At 33.7% G+C, this 20122-nt stretch overlaps 1 protein-coding gene, 1 long non-coding RNA gene and 1 pseudogene across 3 annotated transcripts; all 3 read right to left on the bottom strand.

Annotated features, from left to right (window-relative positions):
* Positions 1-35: 35 nt before the first annotated feature.
* On the bottom strand, positions 36-16747 carry LOC111399139 (paramyosin-like). Of its 2 annotated transcripts, XM_023026379.1 has the most exons (6): positions 15814-16747; positions 4030-4822; positions 3826-3902; positions 1384-1495; positions 1103-1219; positions 36-584 (listed from the first exon to the last, which is right to left on the bottom strand). In XM_023026379.1, exons 1-6 carry the CDS (start codon positions 16410-16412, stop codon positions 231-233), a joined length of 2052 nt encoding a protein of 683 aa, XP_022882147.1. In that variant the 5' UTR covers positions 16413-16747; the 3' UTR covers positions 36-230. The 2 variants fall into 2 exon arrangements, with proteins under 2 accessions (XP_022882147.1, XP_022882146.1); XM_023026378.1 differs by lacking the exons at positions 36-584; positions 1103-1219; positions 1384-1495; positions 3826-3902; positions 4030-4822 and adding exons at positions 11027-11575; positions 12094-12210; positions 12375-12486; positions 14817-14893 and having other exon boundaries at positions 15021-16747.
* LOC111399137 lies at positions 5138-8414 on the bottom strand (annotated as a pseudogene).
* A 1920-nt stretch (positions 16748-18667) lies between the features above and the next one.
* On the bottom strand, positions 18668-19218 carry LOC111399297. Its single transcript, XR_002703624.1, has 2 exons — positions 19104-19218; positions 18668-18980 (listed from the first exon to the last, which is right to left on the bottom strand). It is a non-coding gene; the product is annotated as an uncharacterized LOC111399297 (long non-coding RNA).
* Positions 19219-20122: the final 904 nt, after the last annotated feature.

Raw genomic sequence — 20122 nt, 5'->3', positions numbered from 1 at the left:
TGGAATAATCTTCAGAAAATAGACACGCTTTTGCATACAAACAATCCTTAAATCTGCCTCTGTATTGTACCTTGAATCGAGAAGATTTCATTTTTCATGGCTCGTAGTAAAGTACAACTAATACTAATAACCTTTGAAGAACCAATATGCTATAAACTAAACTGTCCCAATTTTCAAGTTTCACAAAAAAATACAAAGAGAGGAAGGAAAAATCATTAAGCGAAAGATAATCAAAGAAGGGGTTCAGAAAGTTCCATTTCATTTGCACTTTCTTGTGGTGTTGCAGAAGGACGTGAGCCGACAAAATCCAAGCCGAGCCATTGCCATGGCCAACATACATATCTTGGTCGAGTTAGGCCCGTTCTTGAGGTTTCTTGGGAGTCTAGCACTTCGAGTTGATGAGTCAGCTCTTCGACTCTGTCTCTCAGCCTAGACGCCCTCATATCTGCCAATTTTAATGATTTCTCAGCAGCATCTCTTGCTGCCATGGCTGCCACTGCTGTTTCTTCTTTGAATTTCAGCTTTTTCTCCCATTCAATCACAGCCTTTTTTGCCTCCTCGAGTTCCTGTCGCACGGCTTCCAACTGCATAAGCACATACACAAGATGGAGTCTTATTTTTCCATTCTTAGAGTAATGGAAATCATGGCTAAGAACATGAATAATAAAAGACGGAACATAAAAGTTCAGTAAGAACTCATTACGTAGAACTCTTCAGAAACTGTGGGCTTAATAAATATGGTCATAACGGAGAAGCTACAATTTCGCAATATGTGCTTGTTTAATAGTACTTATAAGTTGTGGATCATATAAAATATGTGAATAATAAGTGGATAATAAGTAGTGGATCCTACAAAATGTGTGGATAAAAAAGTATGCTTTACTAGCTTAAAAAAATTATAAGCTTCGCTAAACATGCACTTGAAAATTTTGCTTGCTGAAACCAAACCGAAATTATTCTAGCTTATCTTTGGGCACACAAAGTTCATTCAAGATTTCATTCACTGAAAGCATGAGATATCGTAAACCCCATCAAGTTCACTAAAATAACCAGGGATGAGAAATCAGAAAAGCAAAGTTGAGTCTTCCTTTCTTAACTATACCTGTGCAAAATACTCTTGTTCGATTGCTTTCCCTGCCGCAGCTTCTTGTTGAGCTGCCATCTTCCACCGTGTAATTTCTTCTTCAGCAGCAGCAATATCCATCATAAGACCTTCAACCTAGTTAAGATTTTTCAAATATCAGAATTGAGAATGATACATGCATAATGGACAAGGAATCAATCACGAGTCCTATAAATTGTTAAACAATCATACAGGAGAGAGAATCAAATATTGGAATTTAGTTTTGTTGATATCTTTCAAGGACAGTAATGATAAATTACATTTTCGTTTGCTACTTTCTCCTTCTCTTGAAGCTCTTCTACGCGTTGTTTCCATTGGTTGAGCTCCTTGGACAGAGCGTCCACATGCTCCTTGAAAAAACTTGACTCTGCCCTTAAATTAGTACATAGACATATTAATGATTAGAAATTACATAAAACTGCCATATCGAAGGGGAAATGATACAAAAAGAAACGAAGTAAATCAACAAATTCACCGTAGTTGATATTCATTCATATCTTATCATACAAATAAATAGTCAATTAAATTAGGCTACATGATACAGGGGGAAGTATGATGGTAGGAAAATTGGCTTCAATCCACGTGGATTACTTAGTTTACATGAACACCAAGGGGAAACAACCGTGAAAAAAAAAACTAATTCAGCAAAGCCAATTTTTTATTTTTATTATTTTTTTTAAAGAACGGAGAAGTTAAAAGGTTTGCTTATTGATAATCAAGGTTTGGAAAACTGAATATATAATTCACAGAAACAATATTTCGATTCTACTAATCCCAAGTTCCAAACTTGTCTGCTAAAGTGATGAATTGTGCTGCAATAGCTCCTATTATTTTTTCCTCATTTAAACAAGTGGATTCTACTAATCCCAAGTTCCAAACTTGTCTGCTAAAGTGATGAATTGTGCTGCAATAGCTCCTATTATTTTTTCCTCATTTAAACAAGTACTTATTGAATCTAATTTCCTTGTGTCGGAGAAGAACTCGTACCAGAGTTTTAGCTTCCCACTAAACAATCAACGTGTAGTTTCACCTGCAACAAATTTGGCTGTATGAATTTGCTTCAGGAATTCATTCCTTGCAGAAGGTTTATGTGTGCTCAAAATTTTCTAAATAGGGTCATACATCTTTTCTATATCCCACTAATAGATCTATTATTTCAGATTCCTAACAACATTTCACATCTAAAAATTATCTGAGCACTTAAAAGACCTAAGGCAGAAAACTCAGTGGCAGATCCTAAGGAATTTGGACAAGCATCAAACATTGGCGATGATTTTTCAATGACTTCAGCAAACTTATGGCTGGTATTAGGCTAGATATATAGTTATTTTTCTTCAGTAGCAATACCACTGATAGGAACTTAGTCCAAAACTGCGTAGAATCTTCATTAAAAGTAAGACCAGAGAGTCTCCAGATACACTTCTTAAACAGGTGGAAAGTCTCAATCTACACGTCATCTTTCATAAATGTCAATATTAGTTTGCTCTGAGAACACCCAGTATGCAGAACCATCCTACATTGTACTCAAAGTTACACGACTGCCTTCTCAAGTTTTCCCTTCTCGAGTCACGCCATAAACTAATGATTCTTTCTCGTTTACGAGTTCATCAAGTTGTAATGAAAAATTACTAAAAAGCAATTTTTATTTTTTTTCTAAGCTAATATTGGTGCAGACAGAAGTGCAAGAGCCAAGAAGTATAAAATATAATTCATGTAAACTTATAAGTTTTTAAAGGAAAACTAAGGAGAAAACCTTAAAAAGGGCTGTGTAGACGAACTCAAATTTCTAGAAAAGAAATTAAAAGGAAAAATGTAAATCTTAATATTAATACAGTAAGAAAAACCAAATACATGAATAAGAAAATTCGATATCTTTAAGCTGTTAAACTGTAACGGAAAAAAATATTATACGAAAATCATCAACCAATAAATTCACTAAAATGATAGATGAGAAAATAAGGTCCAAAGAAAATGCTAGAGTTCCTACAATATCTTAGCAAAAGTAACTAAAAAATTTAAGCTCCAGTATTATATTGTAGCATGAAAATTACCCGCGTTATAATAGCTCAGGTCAATGTTTTTCTCATGTAAACAAGTTCCTTGTGTATAACAAATCGTCACAGGCCATTTCAAAATATTGTTATTATCAAGAAATCAAGATGTCAATAATTGGTTGCCTACATTTGAGATGACACAAACATAACTATATTAGTAATATCACAGCTTTTGAAATTGAACGTAGCAGAATCAAGTTACCAAGTGTTAGTTTGGCTACTGTTGATATTCGATGAACATAATGGTATCAGTGATATCACATTGTTAGAAATTTTCAAAATAGAATGAAATTGTGCTGTGTGCATCATATTTACATGTCGAGTGTTTGCGTGTTTTTAGATGATACAGACAAATGAGGTATAGGCGTCACACATTCCATTCTATGTCACATACATTCTTAGAAAGTATCTTGATACATTGATAATTTATTTTACTCTCGATTAATGATCAGTGCATTATGTCCTATTTTATTCTATCATCTGAGAAAGGAGGAATTGATAATAGCCAAATTTGCCATGTTGCTAGGACTTCGACCTTGGTATAGACAGATCAGGGGCCACCTAAGGCGAACATTTATATGTTATGATATTTGCAGAAAAGTCAAATTACAAATAAAATAACAAAAATACATATCTAAAATAGGTTACCTGAGTTCCTCCACAGAATGCTTTAGCTCAATGATCTCAAGCTGAGACTGTTTAATGATATCCTCCAGTGCACTAGCCTGCATTAAGAATGGTGAATTATAAGAGGAAAAAGAAGAATGAAAATTCATCATGAAACTAACACTACAAAATATACTTACAAGAATGAGAGTTCATCATGAAACTAACACTTAAAAACATACTTACAAGAGCATAAACTTCATCTTTTTCTGTTTCCCCACCAACCGATATATCCTTAGAATCTTGAAACTTCCTCTCTCCAAGATGTTTGCTGAAGTTATAATCTATCCCAGCCTCTCTTAATCCATTCTCCGCAACTTTAAACAATTCATTTGTTTTTGATGACAAGTCCACTGACGTTCTTCTTGACAAAGCACTTCTCAATAAAGAGCCAATTTGTTCTTTCTCCTTTACTAATTGAGAAACCGTCTCATTTAGACTTGTCACTTCACGACTCCTCTGTTCCATCAAATCCCTTGTTTTCTCAACGACAATTTTACTCAATTCATATATAGACTCAATTCCTGCCAAGGACGCCCTAATATTTTCCTCTATATCTGTTTCTCCTGCGAGGAATAACGATTCAGACAACTCAGAGGATTTATTAGCATCAACAATCTTCATAATATCAAACATCTTTTCATGAATTCTTGATACATAATTCAATTGATCTACCAACAACGGCCTTTGTGACTCAATCTTTGACTCGTAATCGCTCACCAACAGCCTCAGCCTCGCCACTTCATTATCCAATGCCTCCTGCTTCTCCAAAAACTCACTTTCCAATTCAGCTACCTGCCCCTTTTTCTCATCCACAGACTTCTTTAAGCTCTCAATTTCCTCACTTTTCTTCCCCACCTCCTCTCTCAACCCACTAATGGTTGCCTCAAGCTGAGAAATTTCAATGGCAATCTCATAATTCCTCTGCTCCATTAACTCCCTAGCCTCGTTCCTGGACTTCACATTCAACTCATTCTGCCTCAAAAGCTTCTTCAAGCCTATAGTCTGACGCTCTCATTTTCACGCTTTCACCTAATGCCTTGGATATTTTCATCCCCTAACCATTCTCCTAAACACTACTTTTTTATGACTTACAATCAATCACATATCCAATAGTATAATTCTCATAAATACAGTTGTATCTAAACTTAAACATGACTGCAACAAAATCAATTGTATATAGTATCATTGGTTGTCTTACATGTACATAATAGTTTATATACATATGATGTGGTAAGATATGATTATGTAAGAATTTCTTCAACCAAATTATTAAAAAAAAAAGAACTTCTCATCTCTCTTTTAACACCTTATTTGTATGTAAACTATTATGTAACTCTATTATATAGAAGTAGCATTGTTCATAGTATCATTCAAATATAGAGGTCGTGTATGTACCTTAATTTGAGCATTTCTGTCAAAACCCTTCTCGGCAAGAAAACTACGACAAACGTTCTCCAAATGTGCAGGACTATTTTTGCATTTTCCGTCATCAATCGACTGATCATGTCCTCCATTCTGCGATACTTCATGCCCTACCCACATGTATAAAATATTGGCATTTTCCCCCTCGGAACTCACTGAGGGCACAAGAATGATGTAAATGGATCTAGAATCTAAGATGACACAATGTGTGTCCATTTTATCCATCGAAGGCCACTGGTAGAATAATAAGTCAGTTGGTTGTGCTATTCTATTGGTCATATCATTTGACATCAGATCAAATGTGTTGTACTCTTTATCATCTTGTAATTGACTTAGGAGATCATTGTCACTGGCAAATTCGTTAGAATCTGGCATTGGCTCTTCTCTGTCCATCTCAAAAGAATCATTGTGTCTCGAGGTGCTGCATTCGACGTCCCTCATTATATCATCTTCTATGCAAGGAAGAGAGTTCGAAGAGTTTTCTGGAATCTGAGATACCTCATCAACAGTGGGCAACATCATGCGGGGAGGACAAATGTTCCCTCTACGTTCTGCAAGGGATAGTGAAGGTTCTTTACAAGATGAACAACTGCCTGTTGCTCTCGAAGTCCAACCAGCCAAAAATGCCTCCTCCACTGGAGGAGAAGTTGCTTTATGAAGTAAACATTCACTTTCCTCAGTAGAACCACCCTTATCAAGATCGTGAGTTTTATATTGAAATCCAGAAGGTGATGGCAGAGTTGAGAAATATGATAAGTCGGACCAGTTAGATGATGAGGGTGAGAAGGTAAATGAACTCGAATAATCAGAGGTTGAAGGTGAAAGTGATGGAGATGTTGAACTGGACATCTGTTTATTAACAAGAAATGAAGTAAAAGAATCCAGTGAACTGAATGAAGGTGATGGTGACAAAGACGTATCTGTAGGACAAGCCGAGCATTCCACTTCTTTAAAGTTAGTCTTCATCCAACCCAGGCTACTTGTTGCATAAGAGGCAAAGGAGTCCGGTGAGTCGCACTGAGGACTGGAAGGCATTGAAAGATCAGCAGGAGCAACACAGTCTTCAACATCTTTACAAGATTCTATCATATCCAGGTCATCACATGTTTGGGTCGTGTTGTAGTTCAATCTAGACGAGGATATAAATTCTTTCACAACACCACTGGAAAACTTCCTTCTCAATCTGCTCCAGCCATTTTCTCTTGCTGGAAGACATGTCTCAGATTCGGTCCCCGATAATGGAAAAGGCGGAACAACCCCACCGGAAAGTGCTTTCTTGAAGATCTCGAAATCCACATCATATTCATCGACCTTCCTCTTACCATTACACTGATGAGAGGAAGAAGCAAGAGTGTCAGCCCTGAGAGATGACTCATCTTCTGACTGTTTCTCATAGAAGAAAGCATCCCACAATTCAGAAGTCTCTTCACCTTCTTTGATGTTTTTTATGGGATCCTGGGCCCTTTCATAACGAATAACTTGACAGGCAGCTGCAGCTGCATTATCCGACATCACTGAGAAGCAATGCTTTCCTGTCCAGACAAATATAGCAGAAGGATTGTGAATAATGAATGCCCCACGAGAATCGAGTCTGTTTACACCCGGATCAATCAACATTTTTGGCACAAGATGAAGGGGGTCGTACGGGGAGTGGGGTGCCATTCGATACATCCTAAGTACAGAAGTGGGGCTTGCAGGCTGAGCATGTACCCGTTTCTGGCACAGCAAAAGTTGGCAAGCAAATCCCATATTAGGTTTGGTCACTCCTCGGGCTGCCTTAACATGCTGGAATGCATCCTCAAAGCTCTGTCCCTCTTTCCACATAAGATACGCAATGACCAAAGAGGTTGATCGAGACACCCCCTGGCAACAATGAACAAGAACACGACCACCTTGTTCTCGAACATCTTCAAAATAATCAAACACATCATAAAGAATACTTGTAATATCCTCTGAGGGGCTGTCCCGAAGCCAAAGTGTCTTGTACACGAGCTCATTCTTGAAATATTCAGGACAAACAAACCCCACACAGTTCAACACATGGGTAATTCCATTCTGTTGGAGAATTTCATGACTCTTTGCAATAGAATCACTTCCCAAATATATATGGTCCAAAATCCTAGAGCATTCCGTATTAAAGGAAGCGAGCTTGTCTATCTTGAATTCAAATTCTCTAGGAGGTTGATCCAAACTCATATTTTCACGGGGTGTCATCAATCCAAGCATTGCACCTGGAGTTGAGGGTTTGGGCATATGCCAAGGTCGTCCAAGCCAGCTCTTGGCCATTCCTCAATGCTCGGTCTTGTGATTGACAGAGGATGAAGGGGCGGCAAACAAGCCCGAGCCTTGCTATTCCATTGTGGCCTATAATTCGACTTCCTTGGCGATCGATCACTCCATGAAACCGATCGTGAGTATGTTTTCCTACTACCGCTCGATGGCTCATCATTATCCTCTTCCTTAAACATATCGAAAGTTAAACTCCAACCCTGTAAAACCAATTAAATCCATTTGAGGATTTTTTCAAGAAACCCCATATAAACTTCAAAAGTGAAAATTCATATCAAAACGAGAAACTTCAACTGAAATTTAAGAACCTAAATAATAACCCCTCTCAGAAAATACCAAAACATCAAAATTCTAACGATTAAACTTCAAAACTAAATTTTTTTCAAAGAAAATTCAAAATTTAATGATACCCAGGTGAGGATTCTTCAAGGAAAGCTCAAGGAAACAATCAAATATATAATTACAATCCAAATATTGCTGCTATATTCTTACCTAAAACCCTTGACTGCAGCCTGTAAAAAATTCCCTCTTTACATAATGAAAGTAAGAATAAAGCGCAAATATGACTGAGTAAACTCCCATAAAAATATAGCTATCATGGGGGCATATTTTCCACGTATAGAACTAAGAATAATAGAAGAAGTGCATGGAAAATTCAATTCAACTATTTCAAGATTTTCAATGAGAGAAAAAAGAAATACTTACACGAAATTGTTTATTGATTGCTGGGCAATTGCAGCAGTCATTTGATTATTCTTGTGATTATGTATGAATGATCAATACATACAACAGAATACACGTTCAAAGGGTCATATGAATGTTTAGAGAGAGAGGAGAGAGAGTCATAGCCTCGCAGGTAAGCCAGGAACAAATTTGAAAAGAACAAGTTGGCAATTTCATAGATATGGAACAAGAATTTGTCAAACTTGCCACGTCATTGGGATGACCAATTAATATACTGTAAAGGTCACCCAATTATGAGAAGTTTCATTTTATGGGTTGTATTCAATTGGGACTTTTAATAATTTTTTGGAATTTAAAAAATTTACGGTATTTAATTAAAATTTTTTGAGATTCTTTAAAAGTCATGGTATATTCAATTGAAGCTTTTAAAATGTCTGTAAAAATTACATTGTATTCAATTAAAATTTTTATAAATCTTGGGATATTTAAATTTAATGATTTCTGGAGACTTTTATAAAAGTTTTTGGAGTACTAACTTTTAAACAAAAACTACTCATATAATATTTTAAAATTTGTCTCTCATCAATCATGAGATTTTGGAAGACTTTCACAAAAAAAAAAACCAAAAAAGAAAAAAAAACTTTTTTTTTCAATCTTTCTTTCATTTAATCTTTATGTACGTGTATAATTAAAATTAATTTTTTTCTATTTATTATATTCCATTTATTTTTATTTTTCTTTCTTTTTATTTATCTCTATTTTATATGAAAAAATTAATTTTTTTCTATTTATTATATTCCATTTATTTTTATTTTTCTTTCTTATTATTTATCTCTATTTTATATGAAAAAATTAAATTAGATTTTTATAACTTTTTTTTCTCTTTTTTCATTCATTTTTTGTGAAAAATATATATTTCTTTATTAAATTATAAAAATTTATAATTAAATTTAAATATATTTATTTTTAAAAGTATACTATACTAATAATATTGAATCATATATATATATGAATTATGGGAAAAGAAAAGGAGAATTATGGGAACTAACACCTCGTACGTGAGAATATCATACCAAATCCATGTGAATTCTATTTCAAATGAAAGTTTTCAAAAGTCTTTTAAATTCCACAAAAATCTATAAAAATTTTAAAATGAAAATCCTTAGAAGTTTACGAAAAACTTCCAATAATTCCATACAAATCTTTGAAATATTCACGAAATCCACAAAAATCACCACTTAAAAAGTCCATCAAAGCCTTCAAAAGTCCCAATTAAACACACCCTTCTTAGTTACGTATTTTCTTTTGATTTAAAGGACGTTGTCACAAAAATTAATGTTTTACTTTTTACTTTTTAGACGAATTTTCTTACGTTGGATGTCCAATTTAGCAATAATTGTCTTTAACAACACGAACTTCACATAAAAAACTTTGAATTTACATTTGTCTCGAACCAAATTAATGTCACAAGGAGGATTTGACGTAAACAAAATATGTTTTCCATGAGGAAAGGACTCGAAGGAAGTTAAATTTTGTTACCTTATGATGATTTTAGATAAAAAGTTTTTTGAATGGTAAAAATGAAATTTTGCTCAAAGTTGGGTGATCTTCATTCTTTTAACTCATTTTATATATTTCTTTTCCACTCCAAGATGGTCGCTACGATTGAGAAAAATATTTTTTAAAAATGAAATCAAATCAAAATTAGAGGCTTTTCGAGTCAAAGAGAAACTGCCAACCAAATAGAAAATTATCATATTTGGTTATATCTTTCTATTAATTTAGAGTTTAAGAATTGGAGTTTGTTTCATTTTGATTTTGATGTTTGAGAAGTGAGTTTTTGTGAAAATATTCTTTTAGAGAATGTGTAATTAAAAGTAAAAATAGTTATAGATCCTTTGTAAAATTATTTATTGAGAGAATATGTGATTAAAAATGAGTTTGAAGAAAAAATGATTAAAAAATTTAAATCAAATAAGGACTTGATAGCAAAGGAAGAGATGTCGCAAAGTTGGGGGAATAGAAAATGAGTTTGCTAGTAGGTTTTGAAGTTCTAACCTTGGTGGGTTCAATTTAGTCAAGTTTAATTGAGCATAAAAGTTAATTTCGAGTGAATCAAGTAATAAAGTGAACTTATGCCTCAAGAAATCAATTTTACAAATTCACACGTACAGAACATTATTGATCTCATAACAAAAATGTGTTAGAAACGCAAAACTATACATATTCCATTCCAAAAGAAGTTTATCAACATGAAAGCTTAAGGTAGTGATTTCACTGACCCACCAACACATTGTAGATAGTATATATAAAGTGTTCGTGAACTCAAGTACACAATCTTACACGATAAAGGTTAAAACCCGTGATATTATTAGAATCTAATTAAATACTTTTTCTCGTTGTATAATAACTACACGAGTTGACTGGTCCATCTATTTTGCAAATGTTCGACTAACACTCGAAAAGTAACTTCTCACATGGATTTCAACATCAACAAACCTATTTCCAACAGACCAGGGTTGTAAATTGACCATTAATGACTGTACTTTCTATTATTCATGGACAAGAAGAAGTGGGCTCACACTTTCCACAATTCACAACTTTTGCTCTGCCGCCCCACTCCCACCCACTTGGAGCCAGCTTCTTAGGAAATGGAGCTGTACCCATCATATTTGGTATTTAATTGTAAGTCAAAAAAGATAGGCGAGAGATAAATTAGGCAAGAGGTTATTCTAAAAGTTGAAAACTTTTGGAATAATCTTCAGAAAATAGACACGCTTTTGCATACAAACAATCCTTAAATCTGCCTCTGTATTGTACCTTGAATCGAGAAGATTTCATTTTTCATGGCTCGTAGTAAAGTACAACTAATACTAATAACCTTTGAAGAACCAATATGCTATAAACTAAACTGTCCCAATTTTCAAGTTTCACAAAAAAATACAAAGAGAGGAAGGAAAAATCATTAAGCGAAAGATAATCAAAGAAGGGGTTCAGAAAGTTCCATTTCATTTGCACTTTCTTGTGGTGTTGCAGAAGGACGTGAGCCGACAAAATCCAAGCCGAGCCATTGCCATGGCCAACATACATATCTTGGTCGAGTTAGGCCCGTTCTTGAGGTTTCTTGGGAGTCTAGCACTTCGAGTTGATGAGTCAGCTCTTCGACTCTGTCTCTCAGCCTAGACGCCCTCATATCTGCCAATTTTAATGATTTCTCAGCAGCATCTCTTGCTGCCATGGCTGCCACTGCTGTTTCTTCTTTGAATTTCAGCTTTTTCTCCCATTCAATCACAGCCTTTTTTGCCTCCTCGAGTTCCTGTCGCACGGCTTCCAACTGCATAAGCACATACACAAGATGGAGTCTTATTTTTCCATTCTTAGAGTAATGGAAATCATGGCTAAGAACATGAATAATAAAAGACGGAACATAAAAGTTCAGTAAGAACTCATTACGTAGAACTCTTCAGAAACTGTGGGCTTAATAAATATGGTCATAACGGAGAAGCTACAATTTCGCAATATGTGCTTGTTTAATAGTACTTATAAGTTGTGGATCATATAAAATATGTGAATAATAAGTGGATAATAAGTAGTGGATCCTACAAAATGTGTGGATAAAAAAGTATGCTTTACTAGCTTAAAAAAATTATAAGCTTCGCTAAACATGCACTTGAAAATTTTGCTTGCTGAAACCAAACCGAAATTATTCTAGCTTATCTTTGGGCACACAAAGTTCATTCAAGATTTCATTCACTGAAAGCATGAGATATCGTAAACCCCATCAAGTTCACTAAAATAACCAGGGATGAGAAATCAGAAAAGCAAAGTTGAGTCTTCCTTTCTTAACTATACCTGTGCAAAATACTCTTGTTCGATTGCTTTCCCTGCCGCAGCTTCTTGTTGAGCTGCCATCTTCCACCGTGTAATTTCTTCTTCAGCAGCAGCAATATCCATCATAAGACCTTCAACCTAGTTAAGATTTTTCAAATATCAGAATTGAGAATGATACATGCATAATGGACAAGGAATCAATCACGAGTCCTATAAATTGTTAAACAATCATACAGGAGAGAGAATCAAATATTGGAATTTAGTTTTGTTGATATCTTTCAAGGACAGTAATGATAAATTACATTTTCGTTTGCTACTTTCTCCTTCTCTTGAAGCTCTTCTACGCGTTGTTTCCATTGGTTGAGCTCCTTGGACAGAGCGTCCACATGCTCCTTGAAAAAACTTGACTCTGCCCTTAAATTAGTACATAGACATATTAATGATTAGAAATTACATAAAACTGCCATATCGAAGGGGAAATGATACAAAAAGAAACGAAGTAAATCAACAAATTCACCGTAGTTGATATTCATTCATATCTTATCATACAAATAAATAGTCAATTAAATTAGGCTACATGATACAGGGGGAAGTATGATGGTAGGAAAATTGGCTTCAATCCACGTGGATTACTTAGTTTACATGAACACCAAGGGGAAACAACCGTGAAAAAAAAAACTAATTCAGCAAAGCCAATTTTTTATTTTTATTATTTTTTTTAAAGAACGGAGAAGTTAAAAGGTTTGCTTATTGATAATCAAGGTTTGGAAAACTGAATATATAATTCACAGAAACAATATTTCGATTCTACTAATCCCAAGTTCCAAACTTGTCTGCTAAAGTGATGAATTGTGCTGCAATAGCTCCTATTATTTTTTCCTCATTTAAACAAGTGGATTCTACTAATCCCAAGTTCCAAACTTGTCTGCTAAAGTGATGAATTGTGCTGCAATAGCTCCTATTATTTTTTCCTCATTTAAACAAGTACTTATTGAATCTAATTTCCTTGTGTCGGAGAAGAACTCGTACCAGAGTTTTAGCTTCCCACTAAACAATCAACGTGTAGTTTCACCTGCAACAAATTTGGCTGTATGAATTTGCTTCAGGAATTCATTCCTTGCAGAAGGTTTATGTGTGCTCAAAATTTTCTAAATAGGGTCATACATCTTTTCTATATCCCACTAATAGATCTATTATTTCAGATTCCTAACAACATTTCACATCTAAAAATTATCTGAGCACTTAAAAGACCTAAGGCAGAAAACTCAGTGGCAGATCCTAAGGAATTTGGACAAGCATCAAACATTGGCGATGATTTTTCAATGACTTCAGCAAACTTATGGCTGGTATTAGGCTAGATATATAGTTATTTTTCTTCAGTAGCAATACCACTGATAGGAACTTAGTCCAAAACTGCGTAGAATCTTCATTAAAAGTAAGACCAGAGAGTCTCCAGATACACTTCTTAAACAGGTGGAAAGTCTCAATCTACACGTCATCTTTCATAAATGTCAATATTAGTTTGCTCTGAGAACACCCAGTATGCAGAACCATCCTACATTGTACTCAAAGTTACACGACTGCCTTCTCAAGTTTTCCCTTCTCGAGTCACGCCATAAACTAATGATTCTTTCTCGTTTACGAGTTCATCAAGTTGTAATGAAAAATTACTAAAAAGCAATTTTTATTTTTTTTCTAAGCTAATATTGGTGCAGACAGAAGTGCAAGAGCCAAGAAGTATAAAATATAATTCATGTAAACTTATAAGTTTTTAAAGGAAAACTAAGGAGAAAACCTTAAAAAGGGCTGTGTAGACGAACTCAAATTTCTAGAAAAGAAATTAAAAGGAAAAATGTAAATCTTAATATTAATACAGTAAGAAAAACCAAATACATGAATAAGAAAATTCGATATCTTTAAGCTGTTAAACTGTAACGGAAAAAAATATTATACGAAAATCATCAACCAATAAATTCACTAAAATGATAGATGAGAAAATAAGGTCCAAAGAAAATGCTAGAGTTCCTACAATATCTTAGCAAAAGTAACTAAAAAATTTAAGCTCCAGTATTATATTGTAGCATGAAAATTACCCGCGTTATAATAGCTCAGGTCAATGTTTTTCTCATGTAAACAAGTTCCTTGTGTATAACAAATCGTCACAGGCCATTTCAAAATATTGTTATTATCAAGAAATCAAGATGTCAATAATTGGTTGCCTACATTTGAGATGACACAAACATAACTATATTAGTAATATCACAGCTTTTGAAATTGAACGTAGCAGAATCAAGTTACCAAGTGTTAGTTTGGCTACTGTTGATATTCGATGAACATAATGGTATCAGTGATATCACATTGTTAGAAATTTTCAAAATAGAATGAAATTGTGCTGTGTGCATCATATTTACATGTCGAGTGTTTGCGTGTTTTTAGATGATACAGACAAATGAGGTATAGGCGTCACACATTCCATTCTATGTCACATACATTCTTAGAAAGTATCTTGATACATTGATAATTTATTTTACTCTCGATTAATGATCAGTGCATTATGTCCTATTTTATTCTATCATCTGAGAAAGGAGGAATTGATAATAGCCAAATTTGCCATGTTGCTAGGACTTCGACCTTGGTATAGACAGATCAGGGGCCACCTAAGGCGAACATTTATATGTTATGATATTTGCAGAAAAGTCAAATTACAAATAAAATAACAAAAATACATATCTAAAATAGGTTACCTGAGTTCCTCCACAGAATGCTTTAGCTCAATGATCTCAAGCTGAGACTGTTTAATGATATCCTCCAGTGCACTAGCCTGCATTAAGAATGGTGAATTATAAGAGGAAAAAGAAGAATGAAAATTCATCATGAAACTAACACTACAAAATATACTTACAAGAATGAGAGTTCATCATGAAACTAACACTTAAAAACATACTTACAAGAGCATAAACTTCATCTTTTTCTGTTTCCCCACCAACCGATATATCCTTAGAATCTTGAAACTTCCTCTCTCCAAGATGTTTGCTGAAGTTATAATCTATCCCAGCCTCTCTTAATCCATTCTCCGCAACTTTAAACAATTCATTTGTTTTTGATGACAAGTCCACTGACGTTCTTCTTGACAAAGCACTTCTCAATAAAGAGCCAATTTGTTCTTTCTCCTTTACTAATTGAGAAACCGTCTCATTTAGACTTGTCACTTCACGACTCCTCTGTTCCATCAAATCCCTTGTTTTCTCAACGACAATTTTACTCAATTCATATATAGACTCAATTCCTGCCAAGGACGCCCTAATATTTTCCTCTATATCTGTTTCTCCTGCGAGGAATAACGATTCAGACAACTCAGAGGATTTATTAGCATCAACAATCTTCATAATATCAAACATCTTTTCATGAATTCTTGATACATAATTCAATTGATCTACCAACAACGGCCTTTGTGACTCAATCTTTGACTCGTAATCGCTCACCAACAGCCTCAGCCTCGCCACTTCATTATCCAATGCCTCCTGCTTCTCCAAAAACTCACTTTCCAATTCAGCTACCTGCCCCTTTTTCTCATCCACAGACTTCTTTAAGCTCTCAATTTCCTCACTTTTCTTCCCCACCTCCTCTCTCAACCCACTAATGGTTGCCTCAAGCTGAGAAATTTCAATGGCAATCTCATAATTCCTCTGCTCCATTAACTCCCTAGCCTCGTTCCTGGACTTCACATTCAACTCATTCTGCCTCAAAAGCTCTTCCACAATCTCATTCGTCCTCTTAATTACACCATATGCCACTGCTGGAAGTCCTGTGTATTGATTTGACCTCGGCAATCCATTTACTCCAAAATCCTTAAAACTACTAACTTTCTTTGATATTTTCTCAATTCCACTAACTAACATTGATGATCCTGTCTCCATTTCAACTCGGGACAACTCCCTTGCTTTCCCCAACTCCTCTAACTGTAGTAAAACCTCTTCCCTTTGCCTCAGGGCCTCATCTTTTAACTTGATTTCCTCACTCAACTCCCCAGAAACCTTCTCCAATTTCCCCAACATCTCCTCCTTATCCCTCAATGCTTCATCACGCTGTCTCGAGCTCTCATCGCGCTTCTTGATCGCCTCGTGGCAAAGCACTTTAAGCCTATTAAACTGAACCTGAAGGTCATTCTTGGAGTTCTCCACGGCCTGACGGGCTATCCTCTCCCGGTCAAGCTCCGCAAGAACGTCCTGGAATCTCTCCACCGAAACAGCTTCCGGCAAAGGGATTTTTATATCAATAGGCACCGGATCATCGGCCTCAACATCGCTCAAAACAGCATCATCCTCATCCGCATTCGCCATTAATTAAATATTATATATATACACCCACAAATTCTCACACAATACAAAGTTTTCGTTATAAAGATCCTTTTTTTACAACTCTAGATCAACAATTCTAGAATTATGGAAACAACAGGGGCGCAAAACAATTATGGTCAGGGGTTTTGATTGGTTTTGTTTATAGTAGCTCAGAAAGTACGATTAAGAGACAAAATTAATATTCAATAATTGATTGAAGGAAAATATATACATAGGCACGAGGATTCTAAGAAGTAAAATTGTTGGGGGGATTGAAATCCAGTAAGAGATCGTACCTCTCAGGAGTCCAAACTTCGAACAAGAGGGGAAAAGGAATACAGAAAATATAATAACAATTTTCCACCAACCAGTCCCCAAGCTTTATTTTATTTAAATTTTTGGTCAGGACAATATTTAAGGACCATTTGGTTTGCATTTCAATTTTGAACTTTGACTTTATTTAAGGTTTCTACTTTAAAAGTCTATTTTAAAATTGTTGAAAACATATTTAATTTTTCATTCTAAAAAAAAAACGTTTACTAAAAAATACATTTAATTCGAAATTTTGGAAAAAAAAAATTTATGACATTTTATTCTATTAAATTAGATTGCTAAGTAAAATAAAATAATTTTATGTTAATATATTATTAAATAATATATACATTTTAAAATTGATGAATCCTACAATATTTTTTTTCGTTATAATAGTAAAATAAAAATAAGTAATAAATTATGTTGACAAAACATAGGAAACAACTAAAAAATAAAAAATTGAACTTTTTAAAAACTTTTATCTTCATTTATTAAATATAATTTTTAGCATTTTTATTAAATAATCAATAGAGTTTGAACTATTTATATTTATAGTTTTTTACAATTTTTTTAAAAGTTCAAAAATTTTATTTTCTGTTTTTTCAGAATTTTATTTAATAAAATTTTAATAAATTTATTTTTTTTCACATAATTTATTTTTATACATATTCTTAAATCATGTTTTTATTATTTCTTGGGAGACCTTTTGTGACTATAGAATAGACCTTGAAATTTGTTGAATTATGCAGCTACTGCGATAGGATATATATCTTACAAAAATTTCTTAAAATCATGGTGCAGAATTACTTGTAATCCGGACGTATGAAAAAGGTTTGACTACAAACTCTGTTCGACCTATACATCGATCTTTTCTTTGGGTTAAATTTCTTCTTCAAATTGCAGTAGTCAATGTCCATGAACTATTGACGAGATATAAAGAGATACATATCAGATCTAACTCGCTGACACTTAATGTGATACGACAACTGATGTTAGCGTATAACCAATTTGTTATCACAATGGAACATAAAATTACATGACTCAATCAATATCTGACATCAAATAACAGATATCAAGTAGTCCAAACCCTATCGGTGAAGCATGACCTAGACTTACAACTATGCACATAACTCGTAATGTAAAACAAGACACCTTCAATAAATTTGGGATCTCTAAGTGATTATCATTTTTTACTCCATCCACTTTATTTTCAGGAGCTTGTTTGAGATTTTAAAAATTGATTTTTTGACCGTTAGGAGAAAAGTGGGATCCAACTGTGAGAAAAGAAGTCAAATATGACAGCTGAAATAGTAAAATAATGATCAAAAAATCAATTTTTTAGGGGAAAAAATCACTTCCAAATAGACTCCAAATTTAGCCCTTGTTTGGTTGTGATTAAAATTTAGATTTTAATTATTTTAACCACATATTTTATAGATTACATAACTCTTCAACCACACATTTCATCAACATTTATCAAAATCCATTAAAAATTTAATTTTAATCCCAACCAATTAAAGACTTATCGGAGAACATGTAAAACAAATATATATTATTATTAAAAACTACAACAAACCATGTTGACTTCAAGTCTACCTCTCTCTTATGATTTGCTCCGTCCAGACCACGTTGCTTTCTTGAACGAGAAGTCCGAGCAAAACATGTTTATCTAAGTACGTTCGCTTAATTATTCCTTAATCGACATACTTTACAAAATAATTGAACTGATGTCATGTTTTAACTTCACTCCCTATTTGATACCCATTTTTCTCCAAAATACATCTCTCTCTCTCTATCTATCTTTCTTTCTTTTTTTTTCTCTTTTTTTTTCAACCACACATTCTTCAATAAAATAATATTACACGCAAAATTAAAATTTTTCTTTATTTTTTAATCACACACTCTTCATCAATCAACTATTTAAAAATGCATTCTTTCAATGAAAATAGGAAACAAACAGACTATTAATTAGCATTAAAAAAACAATATTATAAAATAACAAAAGCTTCGATACAGATAAAAATGGTGAAACAAAATTCGATACAGATAAAATGGAAAACAGAATATCCAGCCGAAGAATAGTCACAACATACATAAGACAATCGAATTCTATGGAACACGTGAAGCTGATAATGAGAGTTTTCGAAGAAATAACTTCAGGGCACTTTATAACCAGAATACCTCATTCCTCCATTGCATCTCCTCCTTCAATCACTTCAACAATCTCTTTCATTGGTGTAATCTTTGTCAGCAACACCTCTGCAAGTACAACAAATATCAGCAACCTCGTAAACAATCCTATAATAAGTATACCCCTTTGCGAAAAGCATTATCACGAAGACATTTTTTTCCCAAGAACGAGTAGGAAATGAAGATAATAACCAGTCTTTTTTGAAAATGAATAGCCCTGCTCGCTGATATAAGTACGAGGATTTGGCAACAAATGGTTTCTTAGGTACTCCTGATTTCCCTGAAAAACAAAGCATCAACAAGATTATTTAAACCACAGCATCTTAGTAGAAGTTTACGAAAAACTTCCAATAATTCCATACAAATCTTTGAAATATTCACGAAATCCACAAAAATCACCACTTAAAAAGTCCATCAAAGCCTTCAAAAGTCCCAATTAAACACACCCTTCTTAGTTACGTATTTTCTTTTGATTTAAAGGACGTTGTAACAAAAATTAATGTTTTGTTTTTTACTTTTCAGACAAATTTTCTTATGTTGGATGTCCAATTTAGCAATAATTGTCTTTAACAACACGAACTTCACATAAAAAACTTTGAATTTACATTTGTCTCGAACCAAATTAATGTCACAAGGAGGATTTGACGTAAACAAAATATGTTTTCCATGAGGAAAGGACTCGAAGGAAGTTAAATTTTGTTACCTTATGATGATTTTAGATAAAAAGTTTTTTGAATGGTAAAAATGAAATTTTGCTCAAAGTTGGGTGATCTTCATTCTTTTAACTCATTTTATATATTTCTTTTCCACTCCAAGATGGTCGCTACGATTGAGAAAAATATTTTTTAAAAATGAAATCAAATCAAAATTAGAGGCTTTTCGAGTCAAAGAGAAACTGCCAACCAAATAGAAAATTATCATATTTGGTTATATCTTTCTATTAATTTAGAGTTTAAGAATTGGAGTTTGTTTCATTTTGATTTTGATGTTTGAGAAGTGAGTTTTTTGTGAAAATATTTTTTTAGAGAATGTGTAATTAAAAGTAAAAATAGTTATAGATCCTTTGTAAAATTATTTATTGAGAGAATATGTGATTAAAAATGAGTTTGAAGAAAAAATGATTAAAAATTTTAAATCAAATAAGGACTTGATAGCAAAGGAAGAGATGTCGCAAAGTTGGGGGAATAGAAAATGAGTTTGCTAGTAGGTTT

The sequence above is a fragment of the Olea europaea genome, chromosome 8 (genome assembly GCF_002742605.1).
Source record: "Olea europaea var. sylvestris chromosome 8, O_europaea_v1, whole genome shotgun sequence".
Lineage (NCBI taxonomy): Eukaryota > Viridiplantae > Streptophyta > Magnoliopsida > Lamiales > Oleaceae > Olea > Olea europaea.
The sequence above is the reverse complement of the archived record's forward strand: the minus strand, read 5'-3'. Positions and strand labels throughout refer to the sequence as shown.